At 38.3% G+C, this 19,788-nt stretch overlaps 2 protein-coding genes and 1 pseudogene across 2 annotated transcripts; all 3 read right to left on the minus strand.

Moving 5' to 3' along the window:
- Window positions 1-4,684: 4,684 nt before the first annotated feature.
- Window positions 4,685-5,668, minus strand: LOC129627890 (olfactory receptor 5F1-like). The gene has a single exon (XM_055547345.1). The coding sequence runs from the start codon at window positions 5,666-5,668 to the stop codon at window positions 4,685-4,687; it is 984 nt and encodes a 327-aa protein (XP_055403320.1).
- A 4,806-nt stretch (window positions 5,669-10,474) lies between these two features.
- On the minus strand, window positions 10,475-11,419 carry LOC129628450 (olfactory receptor 5F1-like). Its single transcript, XM_055547891.1, has one exon. It carries the CDS (start codon window positions 11,417-11,419, stop codon window positions 10,475-10,477), a length of 945 nt encoding a protein of 314 aa, XP_055403866.1.
- Window positions 11,420-18,426: 7,007 nt separating this feature from the next.
- Window positions 18,427-19,350, minus strand: LOC129627891 (olfactory receptor 10AG1-like; annotated as a pseudogene).
- Between the last annotated feature and the right edge of the window lie 438 nt (window positions 19,351-19,788).

Here is a 19,788-nt window from a genome sequence, read left to right on the forward strand (position 1 = left end):
CAAGAATGTTTCAATAAGAGAAAAACTGTAAAAACAGGTACAAATTTTACTATTAGAGCATAGCTCAATGCATGGGAGATCACACAGGAAAACAGTTTGTTTATCCAACTCAGAAGCAGGGCAGAGATGCACCCCCAGAAAGAAAGGGTATGGGCATCGTCTCTAATGAGGAGGAGTGCAGAACATCAGAAACTAGGCAGAGATGCACACCCTGAGAGGAAGGGGGTACATCCTGAGTGAGGAGGAGTGCACTGTGGAGGTGTGTAAATCACACATATAGGACCATCCTTCCGGGGCTCTGTTTACCTTTGGCCGATTGTCTTGTTTCTTCCTTCAACCTGAGTGGTCCCTGGATCCTCCTCAAGAGGAGTGCACATTTTTTTTCTAAGATGGATCCCACCACAGAGGTGTATGGATGTATGCCCACTTATTACAGGGTGGGGCCCCTTCCCTTTTCAACCCCCAAGAACTTCCTGCACATGTGCAGACAGGGAGGTCTTCCTTGACCTCAGGAGTGGGCACCTACCTGTCTCTTGGCTTTAGCAGGGCTGTTTTTACCACTGGCTTTGTCCTTGGAGTATCGGGGTGAGAACAAAGGCTCAATTCTACTCCACTTGACAACACCAGGTGTCTGGCCCAGAGGCCCACTATCGCCCACTTCACAGATATACCCAGATGTTGACTGTTCTGGTTGGGAGGCAACTCCTATGACTCTGAGCTATGCTTTATCTCTAGTATCTCCATTCCTTCTGCAACCATATGGTAGTCATTTCTTAGAAGCCTCCTGCAACCTTATCTGGGATATGCATATCCTATTGTTCTCCCAGAGACTCTGAGGAAAATTTAATACAGGGTCGGTCCCCAGCCCCAGCCACCAACACACCTCCCTTATGTTTTATGCCTCGGGACAGATCTTAGGATCTTTTGTTGAGTTCTGATCTCTGCCCCGATAGTTCAGTGATACATCTGTGCTATTCTTTCAGTTCTATTTATCCATACTTTGATCAGGAAATTGTCTCCAGTCATAAAACCAGCATAGTCATGAGATTAACACTGTGAATTTCCTTCCATGTTGGACAGACTCAAGGTGGGTTCTGTGGTCCCTACCTCCTGATAGCCATACTGAGTGACTTCACTTTCTTTATTTTACCACAGGAAGTCCAGGTAAGAAACTAACAAGACACCATCAACAGTCTGGGAAAAGTCAGATTTTCCACAATCTGGGAAAAGTCAAATGGAGACTCCATGTGTCCTACCACGTCCCAGAAGCCTTCTTGTTGACATCCACCTTGGCTGAGCAGTGCATGCACCACCAGGAAGGACCCTGAGTCAGAATGATCAGCCAAAGACAACCTGGACATCAATTCCATCAACATAAAACCCTAGATTGTGAGTCACGAGGTAGAGTGGTCCTCCCAGGCTCCCTCACCATCCTGGCCTCTGCCTGGGCATTCCTTCCCAATAAAGTCTCTTGCTTTGTCAGCAAGTGTGTCTCCTTGGACAATTCATTTCTGAGTGTTAGACAAGAGTCCCCTTTTGAGCTCTGGAAGGGGTTCCCCTTCCTGTAACTTTCCTGCTCCTTCCTCCTGACTTGACCACAGAAACCCAAGGCCATAAAGTCAGCAAAGCAAGAATTATCAAAGGAGGAGAATTTTGACCAGGACCAGAGGACCAAAATAAATGGCTGAAGAAAATGTCATGGAAACAGCTGGCCTTGAGAGAACAATCAACCATATGTGACAATTATGGTTTGGTCACAGTCATGTCTCTTTGCGACCCCATGGACTGCAGCACATCAGGTGTCCCTGTCCTTCACTGTTTCCCTGAGTTTACCCAAACTCATGACAACTGAGTGATGCCGTCCAACCATCTCATCCTCTGTCACCCCTCCTCTCCTGCCCTCAATCTTTCCCAGCATCAAGGTCTTTTACAATGCGTCGGCTCTTCACATCAGGCTGAGTACTGGAGCTTCAGCTTTAGCAAAAGTCCTTCCAGTGAATATTCAGGGTCAGCTGCTTTCTGAATAAAGTCGTTTTCCTTGCCTCAACACCTTGGGTCTCAGATTCATTCAGTGGCCTATCGTGTGGAGAGCAGAGCGAACTCGGACTTGGTAACAAGAGGACATCTCCTAGAATTCCGCCCCTCCCTATTTTGGCTGCAAAACCACAAAATGACACCAGAAGCTGTTGAAGTCATCAGTGGAAAATATCAGCGCCACCTGTCCCTGAATGATTGTTTACAATGAAGCTTCACCTTAAATTAGGATGTGTGTGTGTGTGTGTGTGTGTGTATCACTCAGTAGCATCCAACACTTTGCAAATACTCTGCTTTAGAACACTCAGATCTTAAAAATGCAGGAGTTTCCTATCTTTATCAGAGTTTAACCAAGTTAGCACAGATGCACTGCTTTTTTTTCTGCTCTCCTTCTGCATAAATTATCTAAGAACATTCTTCACACTCATCTCCCACATTCCACATAGCCATTGCACTAACATGTGAATGCACTCACCTGGCCACAGGTGACTGAGTCCACAGTGCCTGTTATACAAAGATGGTTCACCCAAACTATTTATTGCAGCTATTTAAATAAGAACCAAGGGAAAGTGTTTATCTCTTTTTTTCTGTAGTTGTATTTTATTTTTTAGACTGGGAATTGTTTTCCATATCTTCCTCACTATTGACTGGAGAAAATTTAAAGTCAGACATCAGGGAGATAGAGGATAATAAAACAATGTATAAAAAGTATGTGTGCATTTTTCATCTTTCTATTTTCCTTTACCCATGAGTTAATGACTGACACACACAGTGCAACCATGACTAATAAATTGTATTTTTACATCTTATTTGTTTTATAACAAAGGGAAACATGATAATACAATTTCAGGAGATTTAACACTTTGAGCCCAATTCACAAATTCAGAGTTTTAGACATAGCAATGTGTCTACAGAATGGCTAGTATCACAAAGTTTAAAGAGAACGCTAACATAAGTACACATCAATTTCCCATCCACGACAGTAAATTATATCTCAGTTTAGCAAAAAATGACCACATTTCTGTTTTCTGGTGCCGCACTTTCCATTTGACATACATCCCACATAGTTTCAATAAAGCTATTTGTTTTAAAATTATTTCTATAAAGCTACAGATTGAAAATAAAGCTATCTAATTGCAATAAGTTATATATTTGCAACCTACTCTGGTATTCTTGCCTGAAGAATCCCTTGGATAGAGGACCCTGGTGGGCTACAGTGCGTGGGTGTCAAAGAATCACATGCAACTTCAACCTAGATAGCATATTCAAAAGCAGAGACATTGCTTTGCCAACAAAGGTCTGTCTAGTCAAGGCTATGGTTTTTCCAGTAGTCATGTATGGATGTGAGAGTTGGACTGTGAAGAAAGCTGAGTGCCGAAGAATTGATGCTTTTGAACTGTGGTGCTGGGGAAGACTCTTGAGAGTCCCTTGGACTGCAAGGAGATCCAATCAGTCCATTCTGAAGGACATCAGTCCTGGGTGTTCCTTGGAAGGTATGATGCTGAAGCTGAAACTCCAGTACTTTGGCCACCTCATGCAAAGAGTTGACTCATTGGAAAAGACTCTGATGCTGGGAGGGATTGGGTGCAGGAGGAGAAGGGGACAACAGAGGATGAGATGGCTGGATGGCATCACTGACTCGATGAACATGAGTCTGAGTGAACTCCGGGAGTTGGTGATGGACAGGGAGGCCTGGCGTGCTGTGATTCATGGGGTCGCAAGGAGTCGGACAAGACTGAGCAACTGAACTGAACTGAAGCAACTAACACTACGACCACTACTACATATTTGCAGTAAAGTTATGTGCACATTAATCTGTACAGTTTACATATTTTCACATAAATTCAGCTACTTTATATTGGAGTTTTTATTCTTCTACACTTAGCCATTTGAATTTTACCTTCTTGACAGTATACTGTTTATTTTCCTTTGAAACGTGATTAGCTGAGTATGTGTGCATGTGTCTTTGTGTTTATGTACTAATATCATCTGCAACAGAGTAATTGAGAGAAGGGTAGGGAACTTTTGAGAAGAAAACAAAGAATAGAAGAAAAACTATCATAAATTTGTGTGTTCAAGTCAGACAGCAGCTTTTTAAATAACACTCTTTTACACCAATTCATATTTTTTTTTCTTTAACAGATATGTGTGTTTTTCCAGGGATAAAGGAAATGATAGTTGGCATGTTTACTGTTGCTATTAAAAGGATAATCCTGTATTTAGACTTAAGCAACTCTGCAGGAAATAATTCCAGAAATAAAACTGGAATCTATTTTAAAGTTTAAAAAGTTTGATATATGCTGTATATAACACTCTCTCACAAACTATAAATAGTGAAAAACACATGCATCAGGAAAAAATAAATTGACAGTTGCAAATACTCTACATGGCTAGTTTCATGTGATATTGTCGATTTTGACTCTAAACACTGAATTGCTTATTTTTATAACCCAAATTTCTTTACAAGTTACCCCTATTTCTGAGAACCCAAAAGAAATATAGAATGATTAGATGACACTTCCATAGTTTTATATATAACTTTGGTAACTTTGCTTATATCTAATTGGATACATGTATGTGAATATGAATGGATTTGATTAATTAGAAAATATTCTAATGAAAAACTAACTTGAGTCTAGCTTTTCAAATTTCAATGTACTCTATTTAATGCAGAAAATTCACCAAAAAATCCCAGAAGTGAAGGGACTATTTTCCTAGTAATTACATTCCATAAAGCCTTCTTTACTTCCTTATTCCTGAGGCTGTAGATCAAAGGATTCAACATGGGGATGACCACTGTGTAGAACACAGAAGCCACTTTGTCCTGAGTCAAGGAGTAGCTGGAGGAAGGTCTGAGATAAGTGTAGATGGAGGTGGAATAGAACAGGAGGATGGCTGTCAGGTGAGATGCACATGTGGAGAATGCTTTGTGCCTCCCCTCCCCTGAATGCATACGGAAGATGGAGAAGAGAATGTAGCAGTAGGAGGTGAGGATCACCAGCAGAGTTCCAACCATATTCACACCAGCAAATGTGGAAAAGATGCTTTCATGCAGGTGTGTGTCAGAACAGGAGAGCTTAAAAAGTGGGGCACTGTCACAGAAGAAGTGATGGATGATATTGGAACTGCAGAATGGCAAGCTGCTTACATAACTGGTGTTCACCACAGAGTTCAACAGTCCTGCTGTAAAAGCCCCTGCTGCCATTTTCAGGCAGACCGTCCTGGACATGATCAAGGAGTAAAGGAGAGGGCTGCATATGGCCACATAGCGGTCATAGGCCATTAACCCAAAAAGGATGCATTCAGTTGTGGCAAAAAGGATAAAGAAGTATATCTGCAGAAAGCAGCCAGCAAAGGAGATGGACTTTTTCTCTGATAACAGATCTACCAGCATCTTTGGGGTGATGGTGGATGAATAACAAACATCTACAAAGGACAGGTTAGCCAGGAAGAAGTACATGGGTGTATGAAGTCGGGAATCAGCTCTGATTAAGAGGATCATCCCAACATTCCCCACAACTGTCACTGTGTAAACCACAGAAAAAAAGAAAAAGAGGACAAGCTGCTGCTCCCAAGTGTCTGCTAAGCCCAACAGGATGAACTCCGTCAGCAGAGTGTAATTTTTTCTGGCCATTTGTCACAGGTATAGTATGCTTAAATTTGCATTAGGCCCAAAGTTTACAGGAAATAGTACAAATATGGATGAGTTTTAGTGGTTGGCATATAGAATACATAACACCTAGGATAATAGAGCATAGTAAATACCAAAACTGACATAATAGTTAAGTTAGTAGAAAAAATGAATAACTGTTGGAATTTATTAAGCAGTTGTATCACATTTGGGTTGAGGGATTAAAAAATGACTGGTCAAGGTCCACATATTTCATTTCAAATTAATTTTTTCTTTTTGAAAATCCAGTATCTATGTTGTATTCTTTCTTTTCTAGCCCACATACAAAATATAGAATATAGACATGTCCTTGCTGAAGTCTATCCCATATCTTCTGAACAGACACTTAATTTTAACTCAAATACATTTTTTTTTTCTTCTCCTCAAGATCATTCTGTATGTTCTTCAACTCAATAATTCATTCATCACCACCTGGAAATTGCTTTTGTGTTCTCCAAGCAGCAAAAGCAGCCCATTTCAAATAACCAAAATTTGGGCATGTATTATATTGTTTAGAAGAGGAGGGCAAGGCAACCCACTCCAGTATGCCTGCCTGGAGAATTCCATGGACAGAGGAGCCTGGTGGGCTACAGTCCATGGGGTCACAAAGAGTCAGACATGACTGAGTGACTAAGCACAGCACAGCATATTGTTAAGAATGATTTTGTAGTAAACCAATAACCATTCTCATCACAAACCACACTATCAAATGAATGCCATATAGTAGCAGACACTATACCTTTCCATGGCAATGAATGGCAGTACCAAGTTCCTATTGCATTCTTCCCAGTACTATCTTATTTAGTCAAGTATTTTCTTTTTTGTCAAAATCCCTAATAAATCAGTTGAGGCACAAAAAATAAAAAGAAGACAGTTTTCATGTTTTAAATGAAATGAAAATCAGTGAAAATTTGAATTAGCTCTTTGTAAAAAATTGAGACAGCTTCTGAGTATATACATATTGCTGCCTCTTTATTTTGTTCTCCTTAAACAGAGTTGGGTAGACTTGGGGACTGGTTTATAGATTTGGTTGTGAAATCAATCCTCTAAAGGCAGAAGCTGCAGTCTCAAAAGTAATTAAAATGTGATCACACCCAGAGAGATGAATCAAACACTAGTGCGATCTTCATCATAACCCGGTTCCTGATCTCTGTCTTTTTAAAGTTTTTGCTTTATTTAAAAATGGTTATTTAATTGCCTCTTTCTTTGTAGTGTTAGCAGCTTAGTCCAAATGGGTATATAACCTACTACCATACTACCGTCCTTCCCTGTGTGGGTTTGTGTGTATCCCTCACCTTAGCAGAGTAATTTTAACTTTTATTCCACATTTGTTCTTGAGTGAAAATAATCAGAAGGGGAAAATAACTACTAACCTCATGCCTACATGAGTATTTATTGACTGAGATGAACAACATGGACCACAGATGGTTGAGATGGATTATAACTTTATGAGAGAAAATGTAGGAGTAGGAGGTGAGGGTCACCAGCAGAGTTCTGACCATATTCACACCAGCAAATGTGGAAAAGATGCTTTCATGCAGGCGTGTGTCAGAACAGGAGAGCTTAAAAAGTGTGGGAGGGCGCTGTCACAGAAGAAGTGATGAATGACATTGGAACTGCAGAATGGTAAGCTGCTTACATAACTGGTGTTTACCATGGAGTTCAACAGTCCTGCTGTAAAAGCCCCTGCTGCCATTTCTATGCAGAACATCCTGGACATGACCAAGGAATAAAGGAGAGGGCTGCTTATGGTCATATAACAGTCATTAACCCAAAAAGGATGCATTTGGTGTGGCAAAGGCTATAAAGAAGTACATCTGCAAAAAGCAGCCAACAAAAGAGATTGTCTTCTTCCTGGAGAATAAATCTACCAGCATTGTTGGAGTGATGGTGGAGGAATAACAAACACCCACAAAGGACAGGTTAGCCAGGAAGAAATACATGAGTGTTTGAAGTTTTGAATCAGTCCTGATTAAGAGGATCATCCCAACATTCCCCACAACTGTAAACATGTAAATCACCAAGAAAAGGCAAAAGGGGGATAACCTGTAGCTCCAATGTATCTGCTAATCCCAACAGGATGAACTCTGTGAGTGAAGTGCAACTTTTTCTGCCCATTGATTACAGATACAGTATGCTTAAACTTAAACTGGGTGTGCATATTTCCCATTGCACAATTTACCAGAAATAGAAATATTGATAAAGTAAAACATATAGGGAAAAGAAACCTGGGGCAACAGAGCACGGTAAACCGAGTCAGAGGAGAATTAGTAAACAAATGAATAAGCATTGGATTTCATTAAGTAATTGGCTCTATTAATTCTGGACTAAGGGATCCACTAATGACTCATCTAAATACAGATACATCACCTAAGGTTCTTTTTCGAATGCAGCATCTAAGTTCTATTCTTTCCCCTCTAGTCCATATCCAAATGCAAAGTACAGAATTATTCTTGCTGAAGTTTTTTTCCATTCTCTGAGCAGGTATTTGGATTTAACCGAAATCATTTTTTTTTTTTTCTCAAGTCTGCTTTCTATATTCTTTAACTCCAAAATTTATGTATGGTCACTTGGAAATCATTTGTGTGTTCTCCAGGAAGCAAAAAATAGCCCAATTAGATAACTGATATTTTGACATCTATCATATTCTTAATGATGATATTGTAGTGTATTAAGGCACACAAATAAATGTTCTCATTTCAAAGTGCATTATCAGATTAATGCTGTGTGGTAGCACACACTATAACTATTTATGGTGGTGAATGACAGAGTCTGCACCAAGTACTTAACAGCATTTTTCTCAGTACTAACTTGTCTAGTCTATTATTTCTGTTTTTACTAGTATCCCTAATAACTCAGGTGAGGCATAAAAAAAACATAAAAAATGCAATTTTCATGTTTTAAGTGAAATGTAAAGCAATGACATTTTGAATTACCACTTTGTAAACATTTGAGACACATTCTGAGTATATGCATATTGCTATCCTTTTATTTTGTTCTCCTCAAAGAGGGTTAGGTAACCTTGGGGACTGGATTATAGTTTTTAATTGTGTAATGAATCCTCTAAAGGCAGAAACTGCAGTCTCAGAAGTATTTAAATATGATCACGTGCAAGTAGATGTGATTAAACACTATATGGAACTTTCTGATTTCTCTGCTATTTCAAAGTTATTTATTTGCCAAATTAAAAAAAAAAGATCTATGTAATTTTCTCTTTCCTTGAAGTTTAAGCTTATTCCAATGGTTACATAATCCTCTACCAAATTATGATTCTTCCCTGTGTGTGTGTGTGTGTGTGTGTGTGTGTATCCCTACACTTGTCTGGCTGAATTTAACCTTCAGTTTAGCTCTGTTCTTGAAAGTGAGTGTGTTAGTCACTCAGTTGTGTCTGACTCTTTGGGACCCCCTGGTCTGTAGCCTGCTGAACCCCCTTGTCCATGGAATTCTCCAGGCAAGAATACTGGAACTGGTTGCCATTTCCTTCTCCAGGGAGCTTCCCAACCCAGGGATTGAACCCAGGTCTCCTGCACTGCAGGAAAATTCTTTAACAACTGAGCCAACATGGAAGCTCTGTTTTTAAGTGAAATAAATTAGAAGGAGACACTAACTTCTAACTACATGCCTACATGAGTGTTCATCAGACCCAGCTGGACTATATGGACAGCAGAGGGCACTGAATGGTGTGACAGGTCATGGGATCTGCTTTGTTATATCCCAGATGACTTGCATATTGTAACTTCTATCAGGATCAATTTCAGCAGCAAGGACAAGGGAAGAGCCACAGGGAATATCCCTCCAAAAGTTCTAAGTGTGGTTAGCATCTTAGCAAGCCCTGAATCCCACTCAATTTCCTCCAGAATTCTACTATGCCACTCCATTCCACCTATATATTATTGCTTACCTTTAATATAATATACAGATTAACTGTAATGAATTTCATTGGTGACTGGTAGAATGCTTCCATAATCAGGAAATCCCTGAGACTGTTTTAAAGGATATGGGTCCATTTTATCCTTCAAAGATCAATCTACCTACTTTGAACTATACGTTGATTACACTCTGCTCTAGTTGACTGACTGTGCAGGTGGCTTTGTGTATAATATGTGCATCAGTCTGGGAGAGGAAATGTGAGAGAACAGGAAACTTTTGAGAAGAAAAGATGGGAACAGAAGAAAAGCTGTTGCAATTGGTGCTTTCTAACCAGACAGCAGTTTTCTAAACAAAATACATTTAAACAAATTCCTATATATTCTTTAATGAATAAGTATGTGTTTATGGGGATAAAGGAAATGAAAGTCCACATGTTTACTATAGCAGTTAAATGATATTACTGATTTTTGATTTAAGCATTACCACCCTAATTCAATAAAGTGGAAATCTACACTGAAAACATTTTCGCACATGTGATATATACAATCCTTTACAAATCACAAATGTTGAAAAAATACATTAAAAAAGCTGACAATTACAAGTATAATACACAACTAGATTCATGTAACATTGCAAAAATTATCTCTACTTAACCCTTTATTTCCATAACCAAGACAGCATTATGAATAAATCACATTTTAGAAATCTATAGGAAAACATACAATGATCAGAAAAAAGTTTCATGATCTTACATAAGTTTGATAAGTTATATCTAACAGGACTCGTGACCATGAAAATTACCAGAACGTGATTATACAGATTAAGTTGTAATGAAAATAAGCTTGATCCAGTTTCTGAAAATTAAATTGTATATTCTATTTAGTTCAGAAAATTAATCAATCACAGAAATGAAGGAATCCTTTTCCTAGTAACTACATTCCATAAAGCCTTCTTCACTTCCCTGTTCCGGAGACTGTAGATCAGAGGATTCAACATGGGGATCACCACAGTGTAGAACACGGAAGCTACTTTGTCCTGAGTCAGGGAGTAGCTGGAAGTAGGTCTCAGATAAGTGTAGATGGAGGTGGAATAGAACAGGATGATGGCTGTCAGGTGAGACGCACATGTGGAGAACACTTTGCGCCTCCCCTGCCCTGCATGCATACGGAAGATGGAGAAGAGAATGTAGCAGTAGGAGGTGAGGATCACCAGCAGACTTCCAGCGATATTCACACCAGCAAAAATGGACAAGATACTTTCATACAGGTGTGTGTCAGAACAGGAGAGCTTAAAAAGTGGGGGGCTATCACAGAAGAAGTGATGAATGACAATGGAACTGCAGAAATGAAAGCTGCTGATACAACTTGTGAGAACCATGGAGTTCAACAGTCCTGCTGTAAAAGCCCCTGCTGCCATTTTTAGGCAGACCGTCCTGGACATGATCAAGGAGTAAAGGAGAGGGTTGCATATGGCCACATAGCGGTCATGGGCCATTAACCCAAAAAGGATGCATTCAGTTGTGGCCAAGGCTATAAAGAAATACATCTGCAGAAAGCACCCAGCAAAGGAGATGGACTTCTTCTCTGATAATAGATCTACCAGCATCTTTGGGGTGATGGTGGATGAATAACAAACATCCACAAAGGACAGGTTAGCCAGGAAGAAATACATGGGTGTGTGAAGTCGGGAATCAGCTCTGACTAAGAGAATCATTCCAAAATTCCCCACAACTGTAAGTGTATAAATCACAGAAAAAAGGCAAAACAGGGTAATCTGTAACTCCAGTGAGTCTGCTAAACCCAACAGGATGAACTCAGTGAGCAAAGTATAATTTTTTCTGGCCATTTATTACAGAAATTGTATGCTGAAACTTGAATTCACTCTAAATATTTTCCTCTCAAAAGTTTACAGGAAGTAGTAGGTCTGATAAAATTAATCACACATGAAAAAAATCTAGGATAACAGAGCATAATATATAGAACAAGTGAAGCAAGAGGAAAATTAGTGGACAAATGAATAAGCATCATGCGTAGTCGATCAGTCATGTCCGACTCTTTGTGACGCCATGGACTGTAGCCCACGAGGCTCCTCTGTCCATGGGATTTTTGCAAGCAAGAATACTGGAGTGGGTTGCCATTTCCTTCTCCAAGAATAAACATTGGCAATTATTAAGCAATTCTCTGTGTTAAAATACACCTGGGTTGAAGGATTCTCAAATTATTGGGCCAAGTACACATATTTCACTTCAGTTTCTGCAAATGCAATATATATATTCTGTACTTTGTCTTCTAGCCTATATCCAAAATGCAAAGTACCAAACTATTCTAGCTGAAGTCTCTCCCATGGTCTGAACAGGTATGTGAGTTTAACTCAATGCAATTTTTTCTCCTCAGGACCACTTTGCATATTCTGCAACTGTAAAATCTATGTAAAGTAATTAGCTTCCAATTAAAATAAATAAATTAAAAAAAAAAACAAAATGAAATCTATGCATCAATACTTGAAAATTGCTTCTGTATTCCCCATGCAGTAAAAAAAATTCCATTTCAAATACTCATCATTTTGACATTTACCATATTCATAAACATGATTTTGTCATGTTTTAAATTAAACCAAATGACTCTTTCAATACAAAGCACACTATCAAATTAATGCCATGAATTAATATTAGCACACACTGTACCTGTCCACATTAATCAATGGCAGCACCAAGTACTTAGCAGCATCCTTCCCATTACTAACTTTTCTAGTTTATTGTTTTCTTTTTTTATTAGAAAGCCAAATAACTCAGTTGAGGCACAAAAATGAAAAGGAGATTTTCATTTTCTAAATGAAATGAAAAGCAGGGAAAATTTGAATTACCTTTTTGTAAAAATCTGAGACACGTTCTGAACGTATACACACAGCTGCCTTTTATTTTATTTTATTTTTTTTTTTTTTTTGAGGAGTGTTGGGTAACCATGAGGACAGTATTACAGGTTTTGGTTGTGGCATCAGTCCTCTAAAGGCATAAACTCTAATCTCAGAGGCAGTTAAAATAAGATCACATGCAGCTAGATACAGTCAAATGGGATATGGATCCTGCATCCTCATGTGATTATTGATTTCTCTGTTACCTTAATGTTTCCCCAATGTTTATAAGATATTAATTTTAATTGGATGTTTAATTGCTTCTTTGTAGATTTAGCATATTCCAAAAGGGTGCATTTCCCACTACCAAGTTATTATTTTTCCTTTACTGTTTGAGTTTGTGTGTGTTCATGTATGTGTTCACCCCTCTCCTTGTCTCAGTGAGTTTAACCTTTATTCCAGCTCAGTAATTGAGTGAAATAAATAAGAAAATGACACTTCAACTCTTTTTAAAAACCCCTTTAAATGCTCTACTCTGATTAAATAAGACAATATATTTAAATAAAATGTATTTTTAAGATTCTGTAATTACATTTGTTGGTTGAAATTGTCTGTGATTCTGATCTTACATAGAATTTAAACTACAAATATTCCATACCAAAAACACATATCACAAAGAGAAATGAATCACACTATGTGTACATATGAAGAGAGAGTCTATTTGCATAGAGAAATAATAAATCATGGCAACATATTCTTTGTTCAATCTCCAAGGTAATAGAACTAAAAATCAAAATAAATAAATAGGATCTAATGAAACATATAAGTTTTTGCCAGCATAAGAAACCATAAGCAAAATGAAAAGACAACCTAGGACTGGGTAAAAACTTTTGCAAACCATGCAAATGACAAGGGCTTAATTTCCAAAATATACAAACAGCCCATATAACTCAATCACAATAACACAGCAAAGTAGCAAACAATCCAAGAAAAAATTGACAGAAAACCAGATTACACATTTCTACAAAGAAAACATACAGATAGCCAACAGGCACATGAAAATATGCTCAACAACAATAGTCATTAGTGAAAGGTGAATCAAAGCTACAATGAGGTATCACCTCACACCAATCAAATAGCATCATTTAAAAAAAATCTACAAATAATAAATGCTAGAGATCTTATGGAGACAAGGGGATCCTAATACATTGCTGGTGGGAATGCAAACTGGTGCAGCCACTGTGGAAAACTTATTGAGGTTCCTTAAAAATTGAAAATATAATTTCCATATGATCCAGCAATCACAATCCTGGATATATATCTGAATAAAACTATAATTTGAAAAGATATATGCTCCCTTATGTTCCTAGTAGTACTATTTACAATAGCTAAGTCATGAAAGCAATCTTAATGTCTGTTGACAGATGAATGGATAAAAATAATGGTACATATATACAATGGAATACTAGCCATAAAAAAGAATAAAATAATACCATTCACAGCAACATGGATTGACCTAGAGATTATCATATTAAATGAAGCAAGTCATAAAGAGAAAGACAAATATCCAAATATGGTATGATACCATTTATATGTGGAATCTAAAAAAATGACACAAATGAACTTATTTACAAAACAAAGAGACTCACAAACATAGAAAACAAATTTATAGTTACCTAAGGAGAAAAAGGGTAGGGGGGACAAATTTGGAGTTTAGTATTAGCAGATACAAACTATTATTTGCAAAATAGATGACAAGCAAGGTCCTAGTATGTATGTGTGTGTGTGCACGCGTGTGTGTGCACACGTGCATGTGTATATACACACAAGGAGCTATATTTAATATCCTATGTTGTTGTTCAGTCACACAGATGTGACCGACTCTGCAACCCATGGACTGCAGCATGCCAGGCTTCCCCATCCTTTACTATCTCCCAGAGTTTGTTTAAACTCATGTCTGTTGAGTCTGTGATGCCATTCAACCATCTCATCCTTTCTTGCCCCCTTCTCCTCCTAAACTCAATCATTCCCAGCATCAGGGTTTTTTCCAATGAGTTTCGTCTCATTAGGTGGCCAAAGTATTGTAGCTTCAGCTTCATCATCAGTTCTTCTAATGAATATTCAGCATTGACTTCCTTTAGAATTGACTGGTTTGCTCTCTTTGCAGGCCAAAGGCCTCTCAAGAGTCTTCTTGAGCACAACAATTAGAAGGTATCAATTCTTCAGCACCTAGCCTTCTTTATGGTCCAACTCTCACATCCATACATGACTGCTGGAAAAACCATAGCTTTGATTATATGTACCTTTGTCAGCAGAGTGATGTCTTTGCTTTTTAATACTTTGTCTAGGTTTGTCATTATATCTACTACTGTGGGCAGGAATCCCTCAGAAGAAATGGAGTAGCAATCATGGTCAACAAAAGAGTCCAAAATGCAGTACTTGGATGCAATCTCAAAAACGACAGAATGATCTCTGTTCATTTCCAAGGCAAACCATTCAATATCACAGTAATCCAAGTCTATGCCCCAACCAGTAACACTGAAGAAGCTGAGGTTGAATGGTTCTAAGAAGACCTACAAGACCTTTTAGAACTAACACCCCAAAAAAGATGTCCTTTTCATTATAGGGGACTGGAATGCAAAAGTAGGAAGTCAAGAAACAGCTGGAGTAACAGGCAAATTTGGCCTTGGAATATGGAATGAAGCAGGGCAAAGACTATTCCAACAACACAAGAGAAGACTCTATACATGGACATCACCAGGTGGTCAAAACCAAAATCAGATTGATTATATTCTTTGCAGCCAAAGATGGAGAAGCTCTATACAGTCAGCAAAAACAAGGCCAGGAGCTGACTGTGGCTCAGATCATGAACTCCTTATTGCCAAATTCAGACTTAAATTGAAGAAAGTAGGGAAAACCACTAGACCATTCAGGTATGACCTAAATCAAATCCCTTATGATTATACAGTGGAAATGAGAAATAGATTTAAGGGCCTAGATCTGATAGATAGAGTGCCTGATGAACTATGGAATGAGGTCTGAGACATTGTACAGGAGACAGGGTTCAAGATCATCCCCATAGAAAAGAAATGCAAAAAAGCAAACTGGCTGTTTGGGGAAGCCTTACAAATAGCTGTGAAAAGAAGAGAAGCAAAAAGCAAAGGAGAAAAGGAAATATATAAGCATCTGAATGCAGAGTTCCAAAGAATAGCAAGAAGAGATAAGAAAGCCTTCTTCAGTGATCAATGCAAAGAAACAGAGGAAAACAACAGAATGGGAAAGACTAGAGATCTCTTCAAGAAAATTAGAGATACCAAGGGAACATTTCATGCAAAGATGGGCTCGATAAAGGACAGAAATGGTAAGGACCTAACAGAAGCAGAAGATATTAAGAAGAGATAGCAAGAATACACAGAAGAATTGTACAAAAAAGATCTTCACGACCCAGATAATCAGTATGGTGTGATCACTGACCTAGAGCCAGACATCCTGGAATGTGAAGTCAAGTGGGCCTTAGAAAGCATCACTACGAACAAAGCTAGTGGAGGTGATGGAATTCCAGTTGAGCTATTTCAAATCCTGAAAGATGATGCTGTGAAACTGCTGCACTCAATATGCCAGAAAATTTGGAAAACTCAGTAGTGTCCACAGGACTGGAAAAGGTCAGTTTTCATTCCAATCCCAAAGAAAGGCAATGCCAAAGAATGTTCAAACTACCGCAAAATTGCACTCATCTCACACGCTAATAAAGTAATGCTCAAAATTCTCCAAGCCAGGCTTCAGCAATATGTGAACCATGAACTTCCTGATGTTCAAGCTGGTTTTAGAAAAGGCAGAGGAACCAGAGATCAAATTGCCAACATCTGCTGGATCATGGAAAAAGCAAGAGAGTTCCAGAAAAACATCTATTTCTGCTTTATTGACTATGCCAAAGCCTTTGACTGTGTGGATCACAATAAACTGTGGAAAATTCTGAAAGAGATGGGAAAACCAGACCACCTGATCTACCTCTTGAGAAATTTGTATGCAGGTCAGGAAGCAACAGTTAGAATTGGACATGGAACAACAGACTGGTTCCAAATAGGAAAAGGAGTTTGTCAAGGCTGTATATTGTCACCCTGCTTATTTAACTTCTATGCAGAGTACATCATGAGAAACGCTGGACTGGAAGAAACACAAGCTGGAATCAAGATTGCCAGGAGAAATATCAATAACCTCAGATATGCAGATGACACCACCTTTATGGCAGAAAGTGAAGAGGAACTAAAAAGCCTCTTGATGAAAATGAAAGTGGAGAGTGAAAAAGTTGGCTTAAAGCCAACATTCAGAAAATGAAAATCATGGCATCTGGTCCCATTACTTCATGGGAAATAGATGGGGAAACAGTGGAAACTGTGTCAGACTTTATTTTTTTGGGGCTCCAAAATCACTGCAAATGATAACTGCAGCCATGAAATTAAAAGATGCTTACTTCTTGGAAGAAAAGTTATGACCAACCTAGATAGCATATTAAAAACAGAGATATTACTTTGCCAACAAAGGTTCGTCTAGTCAAGGCTATGGTTTTTCCTGTGGTCATGTATGGATGTGAGATTTGGACTGTGAAGAAGGCTGAGCACTGAAGAATTGATGCTTTTGAACTGTGGTGTTGGAGAAGACTCTTGAGAGTCCCTTGCACTGCAAGGAGATCCAACCAGTCCATTCTGAAGGAGATCAGCCCTGGGATTTCTTTGGAGGGAATGATGCTAAAGCTGAAACTCCAGTACTTTGGCCACCTCATGCGAAGAGTTGACTCATTGGAAAAGAATCTGATGCTGGGAGGGATTGGGGATAGAGGAGAAGGGGACGACAGAAGATGAGATGGCTGGATGGCATCACTGACTCGATGGATGTGAGTCTCAGTGCACTCCGGGTGCTGGTGATGGACAGGGAGGCCTGGTGTGCTGCGATTCATGGGTTCACAAAGAGCTGGACACGACTGAGTGACTGAACTGAACTGAACTGAACTGAAATAGGTTTGTCATAGCTTTCTTTACAAGGAGCAAGCATCTTTTAATTTCATGGCTTCAGTCACCAGCCTCAGTGAGGAAAATAAGGATATCTCAAAGCAAATAATAATAAACAGAATGTTAAAAGGCATGTTCAGAGCAAGTCACCCAGTTAAAAGTAAGATTTTTGAGCCTGAATAAGTGGTCAAAACCAGAGAATCAAATTTGGAAAGGCTTTCTTTTCGTGTTATGTTGAAGGAAATCTTTACTGGAATGATCTTGTATCCAAGAGGTCAACGAGCCAGCCATGGCTGGAAAATCTCTCTTTTCTACCCTTTATTAATCAGAATAATGGTTCTCCTAGAAAACTATATTCTTCTCATGCAGGTAGTATGTTCTGACATGAAAGTTATATTCAGAAACCAGTATCTGAAGATGCCCTACCAGCATATATGGAAAATTTGGAAAACCTTTCTCAGAAATAAATGCAACAAATGATCTTTGCTTCTTTCTATTGTTCTGTACAGTCAGCAGAGGTACAACTGCCAGTGAGTTAACATTTTATGTCTCGAATATGATGTCATAATTTTTGCTCAGACACACATCTTTTAATGAGACTGTCAATACCAGGCCTGCTATATCATGCTTTTAGTTTTTTAATCTAATAAAGTTAATTTGATGCCTATTAGTTTTCAGGCTATATGCTGGGATTAGAGAAAGAAAGCTGAATAATTTCATTGGAAAGAGAAACATAGGCAATATTCTGCAAATTAAAAAGCAACAACAGTAACAAGACCCATTAATAAATGTTATGTGTTATATCAGAGATATCAATATCCTGAATAGAGTTTGGGATTAATTTTCTGTTTAAAATAACATCATACTTTATGTAATATAAACATAATAGATCATTTATCTAAAATATTATGTCACAGCTAATGATAAAGTAACAGAAATTATTGAGTGGAGACTATAATGAATAAGAAACAAATTTTATGAATTAATATTTTTAAATCATAGTACAATCAATTTCAGTAAGAATTCTCTCAAAGCCACCATAACATCCTTGTTTCTCACACAATATATCACTGGGTTAAATGTTGATGTGACAATGGTGTAAAAAAGAGAGAGAAAGTTGTCCATTCCTATAGAATGACTGGACTTTGGTCTTAAATATGTAGTGAATCCTGATCCAAAGAATAAAGCCACAACCATGAGATGGGAAGAACTAGTGGAGAGGCCTTGGCTTGCCCAGTGGCTGAAGGCAGCTTCAAGATGGTCACGATTATTCTCACGTAAGATCCAAGAATTAACATAAATGGAATAGTGACAACTAGAATAGCAATTACATAAAACAATATCTCAGTCATAAAAGTGTCCCCAAGGGCAAGCTTAAGCACTGGATGTACATCACAGAAGTGATTAGACTGGTTAGAGCCACAGAAGGGTAGAGAAAAGATCTGGTGGGTTAACACTATGCACTGGAACTCCACTGACCCAACAGCCAGCAGCCAGTTGGACACACAGCCTACTGTTCACGAGGAGAGGGTACAGCAGTGGGTTGCAAATGACGACATAGCTGTCATAAGCCATTGAAGTCAGAAGAAGGCACTCAGTGGCTCCAAACACCAGAAAGAAATATATTTGAGCAGCATAGGCTAGAAAGGCTATATTTCTAGTTTGTCTACTAAGATCTGTTAATAACCTGGGGACAATGACTGATACATAACATATTTCCAAGGAAGAAAAATTCCCTAGGAAAAAATATATGTGAGTCTGGAAGGAAGGATCCATCTTGTTTATTATGATAATGAGACTATTTCCCATCAGAATAATCATATACATGATCAAAAACACCCCAAAAAGAAATCCCTGTAGGTCAGGAATATCAGAAAAGCCAAGCAAGATGAATTCCATCAATGTAGTCTGGTTCCACTCTGGTGGATTTTACCCTCTGAATTCCATCTGTGAATAAAATGCTTAAAGTCACTCACATGCACAGTGTCCAGCAGAAAAACTGGACAAAATATTTTGATGATTTCAAATTAATTCACATGATAGCTACCCTTTTTTTTTTTTTTTTTGGTATTTTTGTTAATAAATCAAATGCAGCATCCTAAAATACCACAATGTAAAATAGAATATAATCTTAGACTCTTTCTTTTGGCTCACAATAAAGATTATGGGTTTATGAGTAACAGTAAATAGAAAATAACAAAAGCAAAAAAAAAATGTTGTGTAGCCTATTTTCAGGATAAGAATTGCTGTAGGAGATGGGGGGCATTTTCTTCTGAAAAATGCTTCTCTTTCCTGATCAATTTGGTTTCTGTTAGCTTTTTATTTGTATTTTTCTGCCTTGAGTGTCTTAATTTTCCA

The sequence above is a fragment of the Bubalus kerabau genome, chromosome 15 (genome assembly GCF_029407905.1).
Source record: "Bubalus kerabau isolate K-KA32 ecotype Philippines breed swamp buffalo chromosome 15, PCC_UOA_SB_1v2, whole genome shotgun sequence".
In the NCBI taxonomy this organism is placed as follows: Eukaryota; Metazoa; Chordata; class Mammalia; order Artiodactyla; family Bovidae; genus Bubalus; species Bubalus kerabau.